This window comes from Pan troglodytes, chromosome 18, assembly GCF_028858775.2.
Source record: "Pan troglodytes isolate AG18354 chromosome 18, NHGRI_mPanTro3-v2.0_pri, whole genome shotgun sequence".
NCBI lineage: Eukaryota > Metazoa > Chordata > Mammalia > Primates > Hominidae > Pan > Pan troglodytes.
Genome location: NC_072416.2, coordinates 6,512,105 through 6,534,993, shown reverse-complemented (window position 1 = coordinate 6,534,993; position 22,889 = coordinate 6,512,105). Strand labels below are relative to the sequence as shown.

Genomic DNA, 22,889 nt, shown 5'->3' with positions numbered 1-22,889 from the left:
AGAGTGAACAGGCAACCTACAAAATGGGAGAAAATTTTCGCAACCTACTCATCTGACAAAGGGCTAATATCCAGAATCTACAATGAACTCAAATAAATTTACAAGAAAAAAACAAACAACCCCATCAAAAAGTGGGCGAAGGACATGAACAGACACTTCTCAAAAGAAGACATTTATGCAGCCAAAAAACACATGAAAAATGCGCACCATCACCGGCCATCAGAGAAATGCAAATCAAAACCACAATGAGATACCATCTCACACCAGTTAGAATGGCGATCATTAAAAAGTCAGGAAACAACAGGTGCTGGAGAGGATGTGGAGAAATAGGAATGCTTTTACACTGTTGGTGGGACTGTAAACTAGTTCAACCATTGTGGAAGTCAGTGTGGCGATTCCTCAGGGACCTAGAACTAGAAATATCATTTGACCCAGCCATCCCATTACTGGGAATACACCCAAAGGACTATAAATCATGCTGCTATAAAGACACATGCACACATATGTTTACTGCGGCTTTATTCACAATAGCAAAGACTTTGAACCAACCCAAATGTCCAACAATGATACACTGGATTAAGAAAATGTGGCACATATACACCATGGAATACTATGTAGCCATAAAAAATGATGAGTTCATGTCCTTTGTAGGGACATGGATGAAATTGGAAATCATCATTCTCAGTAAACTATCACAAGAACAAAAAACCAAACGCCGCATATTCTCACTCATAGGTGGGAATTGAACAATGAGAACACAAGGACACAGGAAGGGGAACATCACACTCTGGGGACTGTTGTGGGGTGGGGGGAGGGGGGAGGGATAGCATTAGGAGATATACCTAACGCTAAATGACGAGTAAATGGGTGCAGCACACCAGCATGGCACATGTATACATATGTAACTAACCTGCACATTGTGCACATGTACCCTAACACTTAAAGTATACTTTAAAAAAAAAAAAAAGCAACAGCAAGTCCCCCACGAGAGGGGCGGGTGCAGCCTCCCATGTGGACGGCAGAGAGAGGAGAGGGGCTTCTCACCCTTGAGCGCCTGCTTCCCACTGCCCCAAATAGCAGCTATATGGTGCCTTGGTGTGCCAGGGACCCTGTGCACCCTCCATCTCATCTCCACCGCACCTCAACTCTCTCAGCAGGTGAGGAGGTATTTGTTTTTTTTTCTTTTTTTGTTTTTTTGAGATGGAGTTTTGCTCCTGTTACCCAGGCTAGAGTGCAATGGTGCAATCTTGGCTCACCACAACCTCCGCCTCCTGGGTTCAGGCAATTATCCTGCCTCAGCCTCCCGAGTAGCTGGGATTACAGGCATGCACCTCCAAGGCCGGCTAATTTTGTATTTTTAGTAGAGATGGAGTTTCTCCATGTTGGTCAGGCAGGTCTCGAACTCCCAACCTCAGGTGATCTGCCCGCCTTGGCCTCCTAAAGTGCTGGGATTACAGGCGTGAGCCACCACGCCTGGCCAAGGTATTTGTTTTCAAAACAGCTAAGAAAAAGCAGTAGGTTTGGGACTTGAACCTAGCTCTGTCTGGATCCCTCCACACCACCAGACCACATTCTGCCTTCTGTCCACCAGGAACTGGCTGGAATCCTGCCTTCCTGGGACTACTCCCCCAGGCCTCTGCCCCCCAACCCCGGGACTCCCACCCCTGGGGGATCAGTTATTATGATTTTGTGCTATTCTGACTTGGATTCTCTGCTTATCTTTTCAATGTGTGTCCTGTTTGTGTTTTTCTCCCCAATGCTGTTCTGCATCGCTTGAAGGCAAAGTCCAAACCTGATGCTATCTTTTAATCTATTTAAGCCTAGAAAGGGACAATCAATATCAAATTGCAACAATTCCATTTCTTTTTCTTTTTTTTTTTTTTTTGAGACGAAGTTTCATTCTTGTTGCCCAGGCTGGAGTGCGATCTTGGCTCACTGCAACCTCCGCCTCCCGGGTTCAAGCAATTCTCCTGCCTCAGCCTCCCAAGTAGCTGGGATTACAGGTGCCCCCCTACCATGCCCAGCCATTTATTTATACTTTTAGTAGAGATAGGGTTTCACCATATTGGCCAGGCTGGTCTCGAACTCCTGACCTCAAGTGATCCACTCACCTTAGCCTCCCAAAGTGCTAGGATTACAGGCGTGAGCCGCCGCATCCGGCCAACAATTCCAATTCCATTTCTTTCTCTTTCGTTTCTTTTTCTTTTTCTTTTTTTTTAGACAGTATCTCACTGTTGCCCCAGACTGGACTGCAGTGGTTTGATCATAGCTCACTGCAGCCTCAACCTCCTGAGCTCCAGTGATCCTATTGCCTTGGTCTCCCAGGCAGCTGGGACTACAGGTGCACGCCACCATGCCCAGTTCATTTTTTAACATTTTGTTGTAGAGATGAGGGTCTCACTGTTGCCCAGGCTGGTCTCAAACTCCTGGGCTCTAGAGATCCTTCCACCTCGGCCTCCTAAAGTGCCGGGATTATAGGCATGAGCCATCATGCCCAGTCCTTTGATTGTTTTTTAATGTGGTATCTGAGACTGGAGAGGGTGAGGTTTGTGGAAAGAGCAGGAAGCCTTAGGTGTGCACCGGAGTGAAGGCCCTTCGTGGCTGGGTGGCTTGTCCTCCTTTGTGCCTTATTTCTTCATCTGTGAAATGAGGACAATTTTTCCTTCCAGGATTGTAGGAAGTGCTATCCATGGGAGGCATGGCAGAGCGGCCTGGTATCCCTAAGGCACTCACTTGTTGAAGGTGATCCCCAGCTAAGTGAGTGCAGGCAGGAGCCACGCTTCCCTCCTTGCTATTCCCCCATCAGTGTCTGAGCTCAGGGTTCTTTGAGTCAGACTGAAGGGAGAAGAAATCGAAAGGAAAGAAAAAACAGGTATCAGTGAATACCAGAATTGATCAAAATGATACAGGTGAGAACAATGAGACAGAAAAAGGGACTGCAGAGCCGGTATATTTTGAGGGTGGAACGTGGTGAGACAGGAAGACTAGGGTCTTTGGAGAGTGAGGACATGGGTTCCAGGCCCAGCCTTGCCATGTCCGGGTTATTTACTTCTGAGTCCTTGCGACTGAGTTCCCTTGCTTTCCTCTGTAAAATGGAAACCTGTCAGGGAATGGCTCAAGCTCCTGTGCCCACTTCTGTGTAAACCACTCACCAACGGACCCCTGGGGGGCTGCATGGTGTCTCCACTGCCCCAAGGCAGGCCCTAAGACCTCTAGGTGGCTGGACACCTTGTCCCGTTTGAAGAGTGGCCTGGAGCCACCTCAGGCTGGGGCCCACCCTTTTCAGTGGCCTGAAGGCCTCTAGGACTCAGAGCACCTGACACAGCTCATCACTCATTCAGTTTTACAAACCTACTTCTTCTTGCAGAGCACTGTTTATGTGACTAAGACACCATCTTTGCCCCGAAGGAGCTCACAGACCCTTGGTGAGATGGACACCCAGAGCATTCAGATACAGGGTGTGGCCTGCCCTGTGCCACTGATACACTTCTTGCCATTCCTGTGCAAACTGACTTCTTGAATACTTCCATTTATGGCTTCCAGGGTGTGCTATTTTAACTCCTTGAATATATGGGGATCTCTTTATGTTTGGCCAAGGGGATTAGCACAGTCTCGATACCCTTGGGATTCTCAAGAGCTATTTGATGCATAAGTAAAAACATGAACTAATTCGGGGGCAGTGGAGGTGGGGAAGATGGGGCAGGATGTGTTATGTGTTCTCTCACAGAGCCCAGAAGTGATATGGGAGCCGAGGAGTGGGCTAGGAGGGCTTCCTGGAGTAGGTGACATTTCAACTGGGTTCTGGAGGATGAGTTAGAATTTGCCAGGCATGTCATCTCAGCACAGGGACCAGCATTTGAAAAAAAAAAACAAAAAAAACCTGAATGATGTGAACTGCCTACTGGCCAAGTGGGTGTAGGATGATGATGGTGAAGTGAGCCATGTAAAGTAGAAGAGACAGATTCAAGAGCGGTATCACGGTCCAAGATTTTGAGCAGTACAGGTAAACACAGAAAAGCAGAACGATCACTCAATCTTGACACTCAAGGACAGTCACCATATGTACATACACCTATGTTTTTAAGAGAATTCATACGTGTTCTTTTTTAAAGAAAGACTATGTAGTGTTTTCTTTTTCTATGTCAGGGATTTTGTTTTGTTTTGTTTTGTTTTGTTTTTGAGACGGAGTTTCACTCTTGTCGCCCAGGATGGAGTGCAATGGCGAGATCCCGGCTTACTGGCCTCCGCAGTTCAAGTGATTCTCGCATCTCAGCCTCCCGAGTAGCTGGGATTACAGGCGCACGCCGCCACGCCCAGCTAATTTTTGTATTTTTGGTAGAGATGGGGTTTCACCATGTTGGCCAGGCTGGTCTTGAACTCCTGACCTCAGGTGATCTGCCACCGCGCCTGGCCAGGGAGTTGTTTTAAACAGATTTTCTCCCTCTCTTTTCGGGATGTTAACTCTGGTGCTGCGTGGGGAGAAACGTGGAGAGCAAAGAACACTTAAGTGAGTAGCTGCCACCATAGCCACCGGGACAGTGCGGGAGGAGCAGTCTCCCAGGTAAAGACCGTGGGTAGAGGGGCGCGTGGCGGGTGAGAGGGAGGAATCCGCGCTGACTCACGGGTTTCTGGCTTAGGAAACAGTGGAGCTGCTGATACCTTTATGAGGAAGCCGGGCAAGTTTGGAGGCGCAGATAACTAACTGGGATGGGAACACCTTGGGTATTCGTAGAAGTGTCCCGCGGGCTGTGGTCTCGCGTGGGGGACTCCCCAGGCCCGCACCCCTGTCTGGGGCACCTGCGAGGCGCCAGGCAAGTTGCCTGGGGCGGGGAGTGCGGCCTGGGCGTCCAGGCTTAAGCCCCGATGCGGGGGCCCTTCTCCGCCCAGGCCGGCCCTGGCCACCCCGCTCTCACAGGTGAGGGTGTCTGCCCTGCCGCCTTGGGATGCGAACAGGCGTGAGGCCCCCTCACTCCCTAGTGTCACGAGGTAGGGCGGGACCCGAATCCCGGCCCTGCCACTTCCTGCCTCGACCACTTTGGAGCAGTTGCTCGCCCCCCGCCTCAGTTTCCCCATCCGCCCACCTCGTCGGCAGGACCCAAGGGCGGTCTGTAACCTGCAGAGGCCATTCCACTTCCCTGGCCGGCGGCGAAGGCTAGTGGCGCGGCCTGGGCTGGGGTCGCCCCGACCGTTCCCGACCGACGCCACCTAGGAGGGTCTGGGGAAGGGACGCAAGGAGCTGGGAACACGCAGCGCCGCCCCAGCGGGACGGGCGGGCCCGGGCTGGCGTCGAATCCGCGCCCGAGAGCCCAGCCCGCGGCCAGGCCGCCGCTCCCGGAGCCCGCTGGGGCCTGGAGCCCCGGCCCTCTACGCCTGGTCGCCATCAGAACAAAAGCTGTGGCTCAGCCCGGAGCCCAGGCGCCCCGCAGGCCTGGCCCGCGCCCGGCCGCCCGCTTCCCTACGCTTGGCGGCCGCGCCTTCAGCCCTTCGGCCCGAGCACGCTCGGCTCTTTCCGCCACGGCCGGCGCAGGTGGAGGGGGCGGGGCGGGGGCCGTGCGTGGTGACGCCGCGGGGGGGTGACGCACCGGCGTGCCCCGCCCCCACCCCCTCCCCGTTCAGGCTCTGGAAAGAGAAGAAAAAAAACTTTCTTTTTTTTTTAATTGAGGAATCAACAGCCGCCATCTTGTCGCGGACCCGACCGGGGCTTCGAGCGCGATCTACTCGGCCCCGCCGGTCCCGGGCCCCACAACCGCCCGCGCACCCCGCTCCGCCCGGCCGGCCCGCTCCGCCCGGCCCTCGGCGCCCGCCCCGGCGGCCCCGCTCGCCTCTCTGCTCGGCCTCCCGGAGCCCGGCGGCGGCGGCGGCGGCAGCGGCGGCAGCGGCGGCGGCGGCGGAACGGGGGTGGGGGGGCCGCGGCGGCGGCGGCGACCCCGCTCGGCGCATTGTTTTTCCTCACGGCGGCGGCGGCGGCGGCGGCGGGCCGCGGGCGGGGAGCGGAGCCCGGAGCCCCCTCGTCGTCGGGCCGCGAGCGAATTCATTAAGTGGGGCGCGGGGGGGGAGCGAGGCGGCGGCGGCGGCACCATGTTCTCGGGGACTGCCTGAGCCGCCCGGCCGGGCGCCGTCGCTGCCAGCCGGGCCCGGGGGGGCGGCCGGGCCGCCGGGGCGCCCCCACCGCGGAGTGTCGCGCTCGGGAGGCGGGCAGGGGATGAGGGGGCCGCGGCCGGCGGCGGCGGCGGCGGCGGCCGGGGGCGGGCGGTGAGCGCTGCGGGGCGCTGTTGCTGTGGCTGAGATTTGGCCGCCGCCTCCCCCACCCGGCCTGCGCCCTCCCTCTCCCTCGGCGCCCGCCCGCCCGCTCGCGGCCCGCGCTCGCTCCTCTCCCTCGCAGCCGGTAGGGCCCCCGACCCCCGTCCGGGCCCTCGCCGGCCCGGCCGCCCGCGCCCGGGGCTGTTTTCGCGAGCAGGTGAAAATGGCTGAGAACTTGCTGGACGGACCGCCCAACCCCAAAAGAGCCAAACTCAGCTCGCCCGGTTTCTCGGCGAATGACAGCACAGGTGAGGAGGGGGTCCGGGGCGGCGGGGACCCGGGGCGCGCTGTCACCCCCACCTGAAAGAGAGCGTCCGGGGGTCGTGGTCGCGGATACCGATCGAGCCGGGAGCTCGGAGCAGGCCCCGCAGCCCGTTCCCCTCGCCCCGCGCGGGAGGGTGGAAGTTCGTCGCAGGACTTGTCACTGGGCCCGAGTTGGTCAGCACACGCCCGGTGCACTCGGCCTCCCCGCACCCGATCAGCCCTCCTCGCGGGGACCCTAGTGGCACTCCAGGAGGGAAGAAGTAAAGTGCAGCGTGTGGGTTTTTTTGGTAATGCCCTACGCATCCATCCGCGGCCGTGTCCACACGCGTGGCCGTCCAGAGGAATGACAGCGGAGGGTACCTTTGATGCTTAGAGAAAGCAAGATCGCGGCCAAAGGTAGGGCAGTGTGTTTTCTGGATTGGCGACACATTGACCAGGCTGCAGTCAGAGGACACTCACAGCAGCCGCCAGCTTGCGAGTTAGAACCGAAGTTTCTTGGAATGAGTGAGTTCCTTGGAAAGATGCTTAGTGCTTATTTTCAAAACTCCTTGTTTTGTGTGTGTGTGTGTGTGTGTGTGTGCGTGTGTGTTTTTAGTCAACTAGTCATTCCATTTTTCAAAACCCAAACTTCGTTAGCAAGATGTCATGAAAGTTGCTGTGGTGTGTTTCATTTCCATGTATAACTTCAAAAGAAAGTTAAACAGCAGATTTAAGTTCATTTGGGCTGCAATCTACATTTGAGTTTGTGTTGCTTTCACAGTGTAGATGTACAAAGAATTATGTTAAGGAATGTAGGAATTCCAATTTTTCAAAAAAATGTAGCAGGATACTGAATAAATCATCTTTTTGTTTGTTTGTTTCCTTTCATTAGACGGCTTCCCTGGAAACTTTCTTAAGTTATCATAGCTGCTTAAGAGAAGTATTTAGTTTTCTATTAATTCAGTAATTCTGGGTCCCACTGCGCTGGTTCATAGTAACATGAACTAGTTGTATTTCCTCTTTTAGAGCTCTCTCCTTTGCCGCAAAAACTTGTGTGCCGCTGCGAACAATTCCATCTCCAGCGCAGCTTGCATTTCTCCAGTAGTCTTGCAGTGGTAGCATCTGAAAATCAGTTTCTAATGAATGAGTCCAAATTGAATTACGTCGCTGCCTTCAGATTTGCACTAGACACAGCTGTTCAACTTGTGGAAATAGTTCTGTGACCGACCACTAGCATATTAAAAAAACTGCTATTGCTGTTGAAACAAAACTTGAATTTTGTGGCTTAAGTTTGAATACAATTCCTGGAATCAAGTTATGATAAGCGACGTTTAATATTAATGTAGAAGTGAAAAGCGATTTTTAAAGATTAAGGAGATTCTTATCTAGTTAAAATTTGTTAAACAGTGGGGAGGAGTAAATGATGCCCATGGTATATAAAAATCACAATAATGCTTTTCTTTTTAGCTGATAAAAGTTGAGTTTGACGTTAATCTTATAAAATGAACTTATTGAAGTGAGAAATTTGGAAACAATAGTTTAAATGCCGTTGTACTGCAAAACATCTCCGTTGCTTCATTAATCTTGCTGTGTTTGAGTAGTCTTCAGTTCTGTGAGACGTAGGTCATACGAGGCGAGTTCAGCTTTGAAGCTTGTCTTCTGAAACTGGTAACCTGGATGGCTTTGTAGCTTTGCTATTGTTGAATGAATTTGTTGTAGATTTTGTCTTAAAAAGGGGGACAATTAGTAACACAAGACTTAACAAAAAGGCATGTCCTTATATGTACATCCAGCTGTTTCCAAGATGGAGCCCAAAGGTTAGCTTTTTCCATAGTAGTGTCCATTATTGGATGATCAGATGCTTAATAAGTTGATCAGAAAGGATTTTCCACACTTAACCACCTTTTCCCCCTTCCTTCACAATTTTGATCCTTGTAAGGCACAGGGGCTCTTTCGTGGGACCAAAAGTCAGCTTTAAATGGCTCCGATTTAATCCAAAGTAGAAAGTCAACATCATACTTAAGTTGGGTCATGTGTTACACATTCATCACCATCACACTATTGTGAAAGGGTCTGTTAGTATGGGGGACCACGGAAGGGCTCATTATCAAGCACATTAAACAAGGGGCTGGGCGCCGTGGCTCATACCTGTAATCCCAGCACTTTGGGAGGCGGAGGCTCGTGGATCAACTTCAGGTCAGGAGTTCAAGACCAGCCTGGCCAACATGGGGAAACCCCATCTGTACTCAAAATACAAAAACATAGCCAGGCATGGTGACATGCACCTGTAATTCCAGCTACTTGAGAGGCTGAGGCATGACAATTGCTTGAACTCGGGAGGCAGAGGTTGCAGTGAGCCAAGATCGCGCCACTGCACTCCAGCCTGGGTAACGGAGTGAGACGCTGTCTCCAAAAGAAACGAGGGACACTTTGTCTGTTGTAACTGCTCCACTAAGAAATTGAGTAATGAGATGGACAGAGATCTTAGGGATGTATTTTAAACAAATAAATGGCTTGAGTTTTTACATTAAATACATTCAAAAACTGAAGGCATTTGGTTAGGTGGGACAGACCTGAGAATAACATTCTTGAGGAACTCAATCTTATTTTAGTGACGGGATGTGTCTCTGAGGCTCCCAGGGGAAAATTGGGCCTAGTGGAGCAGGGTGTTTGCCCGGTGCATGTGATCAAATTTGAGGGAGGGGACCTCTGTCTAGGAGCTGAGGGGTTGAAAGGAGGAGGAGCCCTTGGCAGCCTGAGAAACAGGAGCTACTTGGACTGCAGTGCATGTCTGTAGAGACTGGCCTGTGGGGCCACTAGTGTCACTTAGATGTGTCTGTGGAGGGTGGCAGTGAGCTGAGAGAAAAATGCCCCCGACATTGGGGAGCTGCTCAGCCAGGGTGCTGCTCATCTGGGGGCGTGGATGTTGCAAACAGCACTCCCTAAGGTCAGGCAGCACCTCACAGTGATGAATGTCACTGCCACTGATGACAAACAAGTTGCCGAAGCCTGGGAAGCTTATGCAGAGATGATGCAGAAATACGGAATGTGCTGCGAATGAGGGTAGCAAGAGAGAAACGGTACCGTTCACCCCACTGAAGCAGCAGCCCTGGAGAGGCACAGAATTTGATGGCCTCAGATGTTAAAGTAGCATTTTCTTGTATTATGTAGAAGCCTTTACACTTTCTCATACATGAGGTCTTCCTTTACTTGGCACCCTTACAATAAGTGGGGACTTTGTATTACCGGTATATAGTTAGTTGGGTGTTTTGGAAACTTCTTTATTTAATATGTCCAAGTTAAAATAGCATATTGTGTCTTTCAACATCAGAGATTCATGATTTAACAGTATAAGACAAATATCCAGGCAAGCAGTAGACTTTTGTTTTTTGTTTTCTGGGTTTTTTTTTTTTTTGGTCAGCTTTATTGCAAAATTTGCAAACAACAGACTGTTTATAAAGTTTTTTGAAATTGCAGGCCAGGGTGGTGGCTCATGCCTATAATCCCAGTGCTTAGGGAGACTGAGACAGGAGGATTGCTTGAGGCCAGGAGTTGGAGACCAGCCTGGGCAACATAGTGAGACCCCATCTAGACAAAAAATTTTTTAAATTAGTTGGGTGTAATAGTACAATCCTGTAATCCCAGCTATTCAGGAGGCTGTGGCAGGAGGATCGCTTGAGCCCAGGAGGTCGAGGCTGCAGTGAGCTGTGATCATGCCACTGCGCTCTGGCCTGGGTGACAGAGTGAGACCCTGTCTCTGGGGGAAAAAGGAAAAGAAAAACTACATTCTGAAGATTGAACATAGCAATGTTTCATCCTGTGCTGTATAAGTGGCTCTAAGCAGTTGTGATTACATTTTATGACGTGAATCCTTTTAAATGCAATACGGAAGCTTATTTAAAGAAAGCTGGTGGCGAATACGGTTGTCAACCAAATGGTCTGTTATGTATGTCTGGTACTTTATGTATCAGAGTGCTTTTCTCCACGTCACCTCAGTTTGATCCTTACAGCGTCCTGTGAGGAAGGGAAGATGCTGTTAACTGCTATTTTCTAGGTGAGGAACTGGACTTGAGAGGTGATACAGGGTCAAAACCAGATCCAAACTAGATTGTTAAAGTCAGTAGTTCTATATATTTATTTTCTAAGTCTCTATCTGTAAACAATGCATTTACTTGAATCGACCCAGGAACCTGCCAAGCTTAGTGAGTTTCAGTAGCTGCCTTCCCGCACATGAATGAGATCACTAAGGGGGAGGTTTGTAACCACCTGTGGTGGGGGCAGCCAGGAGTGTATTCTTCCTCCTGGGTTAGGGGCTCCCCCTTTTACCTCTGGTTCTGGTGTTATCCTCAGCGTGAAGTGTGTGGGCTCGTGTTCCTGTTTACCTCAGGGAGAATGAGAAACGGTTATGTTACCCCATCAGTGAGTTCTGGCTAAGTAGGAATAAAAGTTGTCATAGAGACTTTTAGGACTAGGACATTTCATGACCGTGCTTCGTTTTTGAATAACTGAGAGGGGTGAGAGCGGTGGCCCCATTCAAAGGTCGTCAGGGATGAAGGTAGGCAAGGACAAGTCATGTGCAGGGCGCCTTAGAGGCCTTCAGAAGATGGAAAGTCGCTCCTGGCTGAACATTCAGATTTGATTCTGTAAACAGAATTGAACATAACTTACAAAGAGACTGAGTCCTGCAGTTGGAAGTTGATGCTTAGATTAGTCGCCTTTGTTTTCACAGCTTCTAAGTAGTGTGTTGTAATTGTGTGACAAAGTATGTGATTACCTGGGGGGTCCATAATTGCTGACTTGTGTTTTTACTTGATGTATTTGAAAACAGTTAGGAAAGTGATTTTGCCAAAGTGTGTCTTACCTAAGATGAAATATACCTTATTGTGAGTTTCTGAAGATTGCAAAAGCTTGTCAGTTTAGTTTTTGGGGTCCCATTAGTGAGGGCACCCCTCTTTACCTTGCTCAAACCAGCTCTTCACATGTATTCCAAGAAACTAGAGGGCATGCTAAGAGGTATTTCTCAACAAATGGTTTGTGCTCAGATGCTGTTGCTTGTAGCTGAGGAATTTGACTGCAGACTTTCCCAGAGCCTTGGTGTGCTGATTGGGCACTGTGAGAGAGGGGCTGCAGTTGGACCACCCTCAATCCTGTTTGACCCTAGAACTCTTTTTAGCCTATTATGGGTCCGCAGACTTCCTCTGCAAAGGGCCAGAGAGCACGCATTTGGCTTTCTGAGCCATATGGTCTCTTGTTGCAACTACTCAAGGCTGCCGTTTCAGCAAGAAAGTAGCCATAGGCGAGTGGGCATGGCTGTCTTCCAGTAAAACTCTAGTTGTAAAGACTGGCATCTGAGGACTTCGCCCATGGGCTGCAATTTGGTGACTGATATAACGTGGGACTTCATTCTCTGAGCACCCGTTGGGGAGCACTGGCCTACCACGGCTGCACAGACAGCCTTAAGGAAAACAGCAGCAGGGCAAGTTTTCTGAGCTGCATGATGTGGAGCCCGGGAGAGCCCAGGTGAGCAGCAGGCTAGCGTGGGTCTCCTGTCTTGGAGCACTTCAGAGCTTAGCAGGGCCCTCTCTCTCTGTCTTTTTTGTTCCTCTGTAACAGTTATATGGATGACTTGATTTAAAATCAGACGAGTTTATCAGAAAGCCTGGTGACCGGTTGCATTTTTCTTTGTTCTTTTGCTTTTTGTTGACCCCAGTGGCCCACATGGCATTTCTCGTCCGTCTTTGTCATCTCAGGCTCTAGGCTTGCTCCCCTTCCTGTGACACCAGAAGGTGAGCGTCAGTAAGAACTCCAGAGCCTTTCCACAGCCCTCTTCCCAGCACTTCCCTCCCCAGGGGCAGCACCTGACACATAGTAGGCCCTCAGGAAATATTTGAGGGAATTAGTGAAAGAATTATATAGTATTTGTCTCTTAAAGTTCTTATCATTTTCTTGTTAAGATTTTACTTTCAAGCAGATTGCCACCTATCTTCAAATTGGGTCTGTTATTTGCTTCCGAGTTCCGTACCCATGGGCTCCCACCCGGCCACCAAACCAGCTGGCCTTAGGAGTGCTGAGGCCAGAGCATGTTTGGGGCAAGTTACATCAGCTCTCTGAGCTCAGAGTTTCCTCATCTGTAACATGGAGATAATAACAATTCCCATCTCAGGGTGGTTATGAGGGTAGCCTGAGATGATGTGTGTCTGGCATATCTGCTCAATGGGAACTGACACTAGCGCTAACCAGGGACGTTGTCGTACCTTGTAAGTCCTAGGACTTACTGGGAGTGCTAGTCTGATTGGAGCAAGACCTGTTTCTCAGCAGTTCTGGAAAGGACAGAAGCCATGTGTGCTCGTATCCACAGAAACCAGTGTGCAGGCACGCGTGTGATAGTGTAGCACCTCAGCAGATACATAGCCGGGAATTCTGTCATCTATACCATTGATTCTGTCTCCATTTTTTATTGTATTTTTAAAAATAGGAACGTGATGGCCATGAAAGTTTAAAATTATGAAAACTTAAATGGTGTGTGTTCTGAATTATTTTTTCTTTTAAATCAGGATGTACACTGAAAATTATTGATAATTTTGAAGCATATTTCATGGACTGTTTAAGCAGCAGACAAGTATGTGATTCTGTTTGTTTACTGTGTATAATTTATCTTGAGGTACCTGTTAAGCAGTAGCAGTGTACACAGGATTCTGATAGATGCCTGTGAGTAACTTAGAACCATCTTGAGAAGATGAAACCTCGAGGCAAAACTTAAGGAAAGAATACAGAAATGCAGTCAAGTGCAAAAACTCTGGAACCAGAAAGGGTGATCTGAATAAGGCTTCATTTCCTCCCTCCCCTGTTTCCTGAGTGTCCCCGTGTGCAGAAGTCCAGGGCTGCATGCCCCAGTGGGAGGCAGGCCCTGGGATGGTTGAGGAGCCTTGGGCTCCTGTGACAGCTCTTCTGCTGAGCCAGCACAGAGCCAGGAGTTGGGGAAGCCTGCCTGTTTTCCATGCATTCCTGGTTGTTGGGAAAAGCACCCTGACCATGACAGTTTGTTTCCTGGGGTATCGTTGTAGGCCCATGGCTTGCTCACATCTGAGTCTTCTTCTGGTTGTCCCGTCTCTCCTAAGCTCTGAAGCTCCTGGCCATGCCATCTGCTTTTTAGCACATGTGCCCAGCGTTCCCTTTAGTCCTCTCTGAGGTCTTTTCCTTGCAGTGCATCCCTCCAGATACACTCCTTGCTTTAACTGGAAAAGGATGCTACTCTTCTCAGTCAGGCTCAAACTTGGCTTTCGGGAAAATTCTCCTATTGCACGAGTCTTTGATGCAGAAGTGTAAGCCTTGGGAGCAGTGCCTGTGGGGGCTTTTGCCTGTTCTCCTTTCCCTGGGGCCGTGCTCTGCTGACAGGGGTGCTACAATAGGCCACGAGCAGAGTCCCCGGGGCGTCCTGGAGTGGTCAGGTCTTTGCCATTTGAGCTGTGACTTGAAGAGATTTGAGCAAGGGCACACAAATCAAATTGGGGAAGGCTGTGTGAAAGGCATGGAAGTAAACAAAAGTGGCCCCTCTCTTTTTAAAGTTTTTTTTATTAAGTTCCTAGACAACATAGGCAGTGACTGTGGCTGTATTTAAAATACTGCCTTTAGGGTGTTTTCTGGTTCTAAATTTAGGAAGCAAGGCTATTTTTGAGCTCTGTCTCTAAAAGTTGAATTCCTTTTAAAACTTACCCTTAAGAAAGATTTGGATATTATCCCGTGTGACATTTTCCCCGGTGTTTCATTTTCATTAATCAAAAGACTGTTTAGTTGAACCATTGCTAAGAATAGTAAAATCTAATGGGGAAAATAATTCTACATGATTAAATCTGACTTTACTTTCCCATTTCTAGGTGTACTGTCTGCTGTTGTTTGAAAATGTCTTAATTTGCCTTTCTAATATGCCTGTACTATATTGTATACAGTAGGTATATTTTCCAGTTGCACCTAATTCAACCTTTCGAATTTGCATAATCTGTGGTAAGGAGAAAAACTAGTTGTGTAGTGGAGTTGTACAATTCTGTTGTAAAGCAAATCTTTTTATAATTCAGAAGCTGCTTCTCCTCCCCCTAGTTTGGATTTTTCTTGTTAAAACTGCACCACCTAAACATGTTTTAACTTTATGGTTAAAATAACCAGTGAAATAGAAAAATAAGTCACTGTTCTGTATGATAACATGTAGAGAAGGCTTGTACAACATTTAAGGAGATTTGGGTATTTGATTACAAACTGAATGAGGACATTCAGGAGCTATAGAAATTTATCAGGTAATTAGGGTTTGCTTAGACAATTATAGACTCTACGAGTTTGACCCAGTTGCTTTGGATTAAAATATTTTGAGTATTTGTCACCTGATTAAAAGTAGAACCTTCTAACTGTGAGTCACAGTTGAAGGAAATGTCAGCTTTTTATACGGGGAGGCGGTCAGTGTGGTGCTGAGGAGGGAGCCCTGGCTCCTGCTCAGAGTAGACTGTGAGTCCCAGCTCCCAGCTCAGCAGCGCTGTGACTTGGGCTGGTGACATCACCAGCCCATTTGAGTTTTGCAGGGTGGTGTGTGTGTGTGAGAGAGAGAGAGAGAGAGATCTCTAAAAGGGGCTTTTTACCCTGCAGTATTCCATTTGTTTCTTTTCTTTCTCTTCTCTCTTCTTTCTTTCTTTTTTTTCTTTCTTTCTCTTTTCCTTCCTTCCTTCCTTCTTTTTTTCTCTTTCTTTCTTTCTCTTTCTTTCTTTTCCTTCCTTCCCCTTCCCCTTCCCCTCCCCTTCTTTACATTACTTTTCTTCTTTCCAATGGGGTCTTGCTTGCCCAAGCTGGTCTTGAACTCCCATCCTTCAGCAATCCTGCCTCGGCCTCCTGAGTAGCTGGGATTACAGGTGTGAGATGGAGCCACTGTGCCTGGCTCTACTTCTGCTTACTTTGATTAGCTTGGTACATTGGGCTACTAGGGTGCCTGGCATATAGCAGGTTGAGGCAGCTGTTTTTATTGTTTAATTGTATGGGAAAATATTAGCCATCACCTACTTCTTGGGCCAGTGAGGACTAAGATGATGTAGCCTGACCCGGAATCAGGAGGCTTTTCACTGAGTACATGGGAAGCTTCTGCCCCTGCCTATTTGGCTTTCAGTACCAGCTCTAGTGCAGTTTGGGAACCAGTTTGTAAGAAAACGAACTAAGATTCGAGAATCTTACAAAATGGGTAATCGTTTGACTCATTTTACTCTGTCTGTGTTTGCAGTTCAACTGTTCTTTATTGGAAAATTGAACTCTTAATTAAATGGAACTCTGTTTCTAGTTATTGCTTCAGAACAAGGGCTTGATTTACATTAGGACTTAGAGAAAAGGGAAAAGTAAATGCAGAGAAATTATAAATATAGTATTTTATTGAAAACAGAGCTGGGAAGAAAATGGCCTTGGGATCACTGTCCAGTTTAGTCAGGTTGGTTGAAAGGAATACCAGTGAAACTCAATTGCCTCTCGGGCTCAGCTACACAGATCTTGAAAGGAACAGATTCAGCTCTGTGCTGTACTGTGTGACTTTTCTCCTCCTGCAGATTCTATAGTAGGAAATTCTTTTAATGGAGATTACTGTTTTTCTGTTCTCCTAGATTTGGTGTGATTTTTTTTTTTTTTATAAGTAAAAGTTACCCCGTGGTGGACAAAATTTTTCCCCGATTTGTGGATATCTTTACTTAAATCTGATTTACATATTCAGAACGTCACCTTTATTGAAAATAACAAAAAGACATAACGTATTGATAGGTTTTCTGTGTCATTGGGGTTGTTCCTCTACTACTGTGGGAATCGGTTTTTGTTTGAAGAGCACACCTGTCCATAGTTGAACTTCTTTTGAGAAGTCTCTGAGGGAATCATTTGAATGACGGCGAGAGAATCAAGTGTTTTGCTTTCACTGATGGCTTTCTCAGTCACTGAAACTTTAGGGGAGAACGGATTCTTTCCCAGGAGGAAGAGGGTGAATTGAGATGTTTCCTTGTTTGGGGATGCCTGTGTTCTCGGGATGCCCTCCAAGCCAGCGCTGTCCAGTGGTCTTTATTGGGAGGGTGGCTCTATGCTGTGTCTATATGACACAGTACTGGAACCACGAGCCACGTGTGGGGTCTTTATTGGGAGGGTGGCTCTATGCTGTGTCTATATGACACAGTACTGGAACCACGAGCCACGTGTGGCTGTTGAGTACTTGAATTGTGATTAGTGTGACTTAGGAACTAAATTTTAAATGTTACCTGATTTGAGTAAATGAAGATAGCCACATGTAGTTAGTCACTACGGTATTGGACAGCACAACTGTAAGTACATTTACTTATCCTCTTTGTCTAGAGTTTTCTTGAAGATACGTATCACCTAGATATTTATGACAAAGTTCCTTTAAAACGATTATCTTTTAAAGATGCAAGACTCCAAAATAAAAATGATGAAAGACTCCTTCAAAAATACTCACGGCTTAGGTCACACTGTTCAGGATTATTTACTAATTTAGAAAATATTTGTTATGCTGTGATGTAGGCCCTGGCGATCCAGTGGGGATGTGACAGGCCCCATCTCTGCCCTCATGGGTGGTGATGGATACTGGACAGGTAACTGCAGTCAGGTGTGACCTTGGAGGGGACATACTGTGCATTGACTGAAGCACCAGACGGGGACTGAGCCTGTTTTGAAGGGTATTGGAAGTCCCCGGGGGCTGTGACGTTAGCACTGACACCTGAGGGTGAATAGGAGATGGCAGATAGTACTGTTCCAGGCAGAGGGAACAGCACTCATAGCAGGGTGGAGGTCTGGCTCTTGTGACAGTTTTTGGGTTATGTTCACTGGGCTACCAGAATTTAGGAGGCCTCATGGTTTTGCTTCTGAGAGGGTGGAGACTAAAGGTGTGGTTCTGCCCTGCGGGGGTTGGTCGGCCCGGGTTCCAGTCTTGACTCCTACCCCTTCATTCTTTTATTCAGCAAATATTTAAGCACATTTTACGTGTGGGGCACCCTGCTGGGCTGCGGTGATGACAGTAGTGGCAGAAGCTGCTTCTGTCCTCATGGAACTCTGAGTTGTGTGGTGTGGTGGGTGAGCAGTCCCATGGTGCCCACCAAGGCCTATAGCATTTCACACTCAGCTCGATGTCTGACTGGAAGGAAGTGGATGCCTCAGGCTGGGAGGTCAGGGGGGCTTGTTGGAGGAAGGACACCAGAGCTCATTGAGGGTGAGTAGAGCATCAGCTTGGGCATCTGAAGGCGAGATAACATCACCAAGGGCCATGAATGTCAGACCTAGGAGTCCAGGTTATTATTTTTTTTTTAGGGCTTATAAAACAAAATTAAGCTTTAAAAAACCCGTGTCCAGAGTGATTGGGGGAGCTTCTGTGATTTATTTTCCAGAAGTCTAGATTAGCTTTTTCAAGGTGTGTTTTTTCATCCAAGTTCAGGTCTGTAGGGAGAGTAGACAGTGCTTTCCCCTCCTGAGCCCCGTTTTTGGCAGGAAAAGGGCCCCATGAAAAGCAGCTTAAGAACTGGAACTAGTGGTCTTATTTAAGATGTTAGTAAATTTTTGTACAAACAATTTTCTTTTAAAAGTTTTTTTAAGTTCTTTTGAGTAGATAATATATTCATATGGTTCAGAATTCCAAAAAAGCAGAGTGATTGGTGACAACTCTTCCTCCTGTCTGTTTCTGGGGTCACCGGTCATTCCCCTCCCCATAGGCAACCAGTGTTAGCTGTTTCTTACGTATTCTAGAGATGGACTGTGCGTAGCCAGGCAAATATGGTCTCTTCTTACTCTTTTTGCCCTAAGTAGCCCATTTTATGTAACTCTACTATCAGTGCCTTTCAGACTGATACATATCTCAGAGCTGTTGGAAATGTTAGTATTAGAAATGCAGGCTTTGTTCTATTTTTTTAAATTTATTTTTATTTATTTTGAGACAGGGTCTCACTCTGTCCGCCAGGCTGGTGTGCATTTATTTGATCACAGCTCACTGCAATGTCCACCTTTTGGGCTCAAGCAATCCCACCTCAGCCTCCCAAGTAGCTAGGATGACAGGTGCATGCCAGTATGCCTGGCTAATTTTTTTTTTTTTTTTTTTTTTTTTTTTTTTAGTAGAGATGCGGGGTCTTCCTATGTTGCCTAGGCTGGTCTTGAGCTCCTGGGTTCAAGCAGTCCTTCAACCTCAGCCTCCCAAAGTTTAGGGATTACAGATGTGAGCCACTATGCTCGGCCCAGGCTTTCTTTTAATTAATTAAGTCTTCTTTTTTAATGGTAAAATGTTTTGGTGCTGCATTTAGATAAATAACACAAAACAATTTTAATGTTTTCTCTATGTTATATAAATAGGAATAATTGAAGTTTTCTTGTTTTTTGTTTGAGACAGAGTCTTTTGCTCTGTCACTTAAGCTGAAGTGCAGTGGTGAGATTATAGCTCACTCTAGCCTCAAACTCCTGGGCTCAAGCCATCTTCCCAATTCAGCCTCCGCAGTAGCTTGGACTACAGGCATGCACCACCATGCCCAGATAATTTTTTATTATTTTTGTAGAGACAGGGTCTTGCTATGTTGCCTAGGCTTAAAGTTTTTTTAAAATTAATTCCATGTCGTCTCAAAGAATATTAGAGGTTTTGCTACTGTCATCAAAATGCATGTCATGCAGCCAGCTCACACAGAAGTTGTGTTTATTGTTTCTCAATTCCTGGAATAGATTCTTAAAACTTCTGGTTTTTATTACCCACCTTAATAGTTGAAATAGAAATATCTGTAGGTTAGCAACCTACTTCAACACCAAGCAGATAAAGTTTCTTGATGGGTAGGACTTCTAAGAACATTTTCATTAACTCCAGACCTTTTCATTAATTTAGTTAATTAATGTAGAGATTGTAAAACACTGAGTATGACTCAGAAATCCTTTAGAAAAGAAAGGGTAAAATCAGTGAAGTTCCTTCAGAAGAGTAGCTGAGTTCCCTGGCATTGCAGATCCAGTTGAGGGAGAGTGATGGGTACTTAGGAGGGGAGAAAAGATTGAGAATCAATAAACAAAGGATGGAGAGCAAAAATGATAATTAGATCTCTTTTAGGGGTAGAAAGATATGCTAATGGTGTATGTAGGAAATTTCTAGAAGGAAATCTCTAGAAATTGTTCTTCGGGGTTGAGCTAGAGATGTTTTGGGGGCTGTTTTTCATTTTATATTCTGAGTTTTTTTTTTTTTAAACAAAGCAAAAAACCATAAATGTATTTACTTTCATAGTGAAAAAAGAAAAACTAGTTAAAAAAATTCAAAACAAAACATTTTGGGGGTATATATGTTTTTGTATTGTTTTATTTTTATATTTGTGATTAAGAGAATCTGTTAAATGGTGAGAAGCAAAGTTTTAGTTAATTCCTGTTGCAAAACCTTTAGACCTCTAATGAGAATTATTTGAACAAAGTACAAATTACCCCTAAGAGGTGCCATCCAGAGATAGGAAAATGTGATTGTGTTTTAGTGTGGCGTCTGATCATCACTTGCTTTGTCACAAGCTCCATTTTTAACATCATCTTTATATTAGAGGTTTCTTCATTGATTTGCTAGAAGCCACAAGACATGACAGCCAACTAATTTTTGAGTGTTTTGAAATAATGTCAGATTTCCCTGTGTGAGCATTGGGTACAAAATGTTACATGGCGATTGTCACATCCCTTTAGAAAAAAATACTTTCGAAAAGTTCTTCTTTAAAGTGCCCTTTCTTTTCTAGCCTTTTAAGCTTATTTGTACACTAAATATATTTTGAACTAATAGTGAACCCATTTCACATTTTATCCTCAAATCATAAGGACCCTAACTGGAAACTGGAGCACTGGGAACCATTCCAGGTGTTACCACCTGGTGCTGAAGTTAATCACCTGGGCCAGTATATCCCCAGTGGGGATGCCTTAAAAAAAAATCAGTTTCTTGGCCGGGCGCGGTGGGCTCACGCCTGTAATCCCCGCACTTTGGGAGGCTGAGTTGGTGGATCATGAGGTCAGGATATCGAGACCGTCCGGGCCAACATGGTGAAACCCCGTCTCTACTAAAATATAAAAATTAGCCAGGTGTGATGGCGTGCACCTGTAGTCCCAGCCACTCAGGAGGCTGAGGCAGGAGAATTGCTTGAACCCAGAAGGTGGAGGTTGCAGTGAGCTGAGGTCGCGCCACTACACTCCAGCCTGGGCGACAGATCAAGACTCCATCTCAAAAAAAAAAAAAAAATTAGTTCCTTTAATTACTTAAACTAGTAGTTCATTCACATGGCTCAGAAAACTCAGAGGACAAAACCTGTAGAGAGAGCCTCCCTCCACCTAGCTCCTCCCAGGTAACCACTGGAAGTAGTGCTGTCTTCCAGGGTTTATCTGTATTCAGGCAGACGCTGTTGACTCTTAGTTCTCTCTTCCCCCTTCCTGCCTTTTTCTTCTTAACTGAGGTAGCATAGTGTACACACAGTTGCATATGTTTATTGTCTTCTTACAGTTGTCTACCATTCCATTATGTGACCTGTGCCATAATTGCTTTAATCCTCTCCCCACTGGTGGACATTTAGGTTATTTCCAGTCTTGTCTTCTCACAAACAGTGCTTTAATGAATAGCCTTGTAAAGTTATGCGGACAAGCAAATCTATGGAACAGATTCATAGAAATAGAATTAGTGGTTAAAAGGCATATGCGTTTATAGTTTTGATCATAGCAAATTTTCCTTCAAGAGCCTGTGTGTTGGTAGAGTCTTAAAATGTGAAAGGCAGCACATATATTCTCCAGGTATACATTGCTAGATGTGTTGCAGATATTCTTTTTTTTTTTTGAGACAGAGTCTTGCTTTGTCGCCCAGGCTGGAGTGCATTGGCACGATCTTGGCTCACTGCAGCCTCCACCTCTCAGATTCAAGTGATTCTGGTGCCTCAGCCTCCTGGGATTACAGGCATGCACTACCATGCCCTGCTAATTTTTGTATTTTTAGTAAAGGAGGGGTTTTGCCATGTTGGCCAGGCTGGCCTCGAACGCCTGACCTCAGGTGACCTGCCCGCCTTGGCCTCCCACAGTGCTGGGATTACAGGTGTGAACCACCGTGCCCAGCCACGGATATTCTTTATCAGCATAGTCTATGATGAGTAACACTAAGGTTGTTCTTCAGCTTGTGATTCTCCATCATGTTGTGCTTCTCAGTTGTTTCTGAATTCTCTCATTTTTTGGTGTACCTTTTTATTATTATTTTGAGTCAGGGTCTCACTCTGTCACCCAGGATGGAGTGCAGTGACGTGATCTTGACTCACTGTAGCCTCCATCTCCTGGGCTCAAGCAGTCCTCCCACCTCAGCCTCCTGAGCAGCTAGGACTATGGGCATGTGCCACCATGCCTGGCTAATTTTTGTACTTTTTTTTGTAGAGACCGGGTTTTGCTATGTTACCCAGGCTGGTCTTGAACTACTGGACCCAAGCAGTCCCCCTGCCTCGGCTTCCCAAAGTGCCAGGATTATAGGTGTGAGCCAACATACCTGGTCCTGGCATACTTTTTGGACTTAAGGCATTCATTTTCTGTTTGTGGCTCTCAAATAGCCCACACGCCTCCACGCGTTGTATATGGACTGGCACTTCCAAGTCTGCTTTCACGTCTGGAATATGCTCTTTCCCCCTTTCTTGACTTCTTGTTGCCGCCTGCCAGCTACATCTCACAGCATTTGGGGCAAAGGACCTGGTCTCTGGATGTCTGTTTGCTTGTTCTTATGATATGGCTGGGGAATCTGAGGTGGCTGGGAATCTGGGGTCTGGGGCTGCTTCTGCAAAGGCTAGCTCCTAGCTCAGCCCCCACATTCTTCTTCCTCCAGGACTGTTCTTGGCTGGAGAATCCTCTCCCTGTAAGCAGGGTGGACAGGCAGCTGACTGTAGCACCTCTCCGGGGTCTGGTGCCCCTCTCAGCTGTGGTGGTGGTAAACAACCCGTTTTTGCTCCCCTGTCCCAGATAATTGGGCTAACGTGCAGGGGCTGCTGGGTCATTACTGTGTTCTGGTGGCACCTGGCTGCTATGACAACCACCTTCCATTCCACCCTTGTCCCCACCCTTCAGGGCTGAGGGAAGCAGCACGCAAACCATGTTGAGGAAACTAACATTGTCTTGGCTGTCTGGGAATGGCACTTCCCTGTGACTGCTAAGTGCACCAAATAAAAATAGACTTGGCTGCATTTCCAGGACAGTTTAGGGTCCCAGGTGACAAAGAACTTCGAATAAGGACTGTCTAGGGTTTTTTGTTTTTGTTTTTGTTTTGAGACAGAATCTTGCTCTGTCACCCAGGCTGGAGTGCAGTGGTGCGATCTCGGCTCACGGTAGCCTCT

General features: G+C 47.3%; 1 protein-coding gene across 8 annotated transcripts in view; it reads left to right on the top strand.

The window, feature by feature from the left end:
* The first annotated feature begins 6,229 nt into the window (after positions 1–6,229).
* Positions 6,230–22,889, top strand: part of CREBBP (CREB binding protein) — a 154,745-nt gene continuing 138,085 nt past the window's right edge. For 3 of the 8 annotated variants that reach the window (XM_054668793.2, XM_009430211.5, XM_009430213.5), the window contains exon 1: positions 6,236–6,548. In XM_054668793.2, coding sequence (XP_054524768.1) covers positions 6,464–6,548 — 85 coding nt within the window. In that variant the 5' untranslated portion in view covers positions 6,236–6,463. Of the gene's footprint in view, positions 6,549–22,889 lie in introns of all 8 variants that reach the window. The other 5 variants (XM_054668795.2, XM_054668794.2, XM_009430212.5 and 2 more) reach the window with 3 other exon arrangements.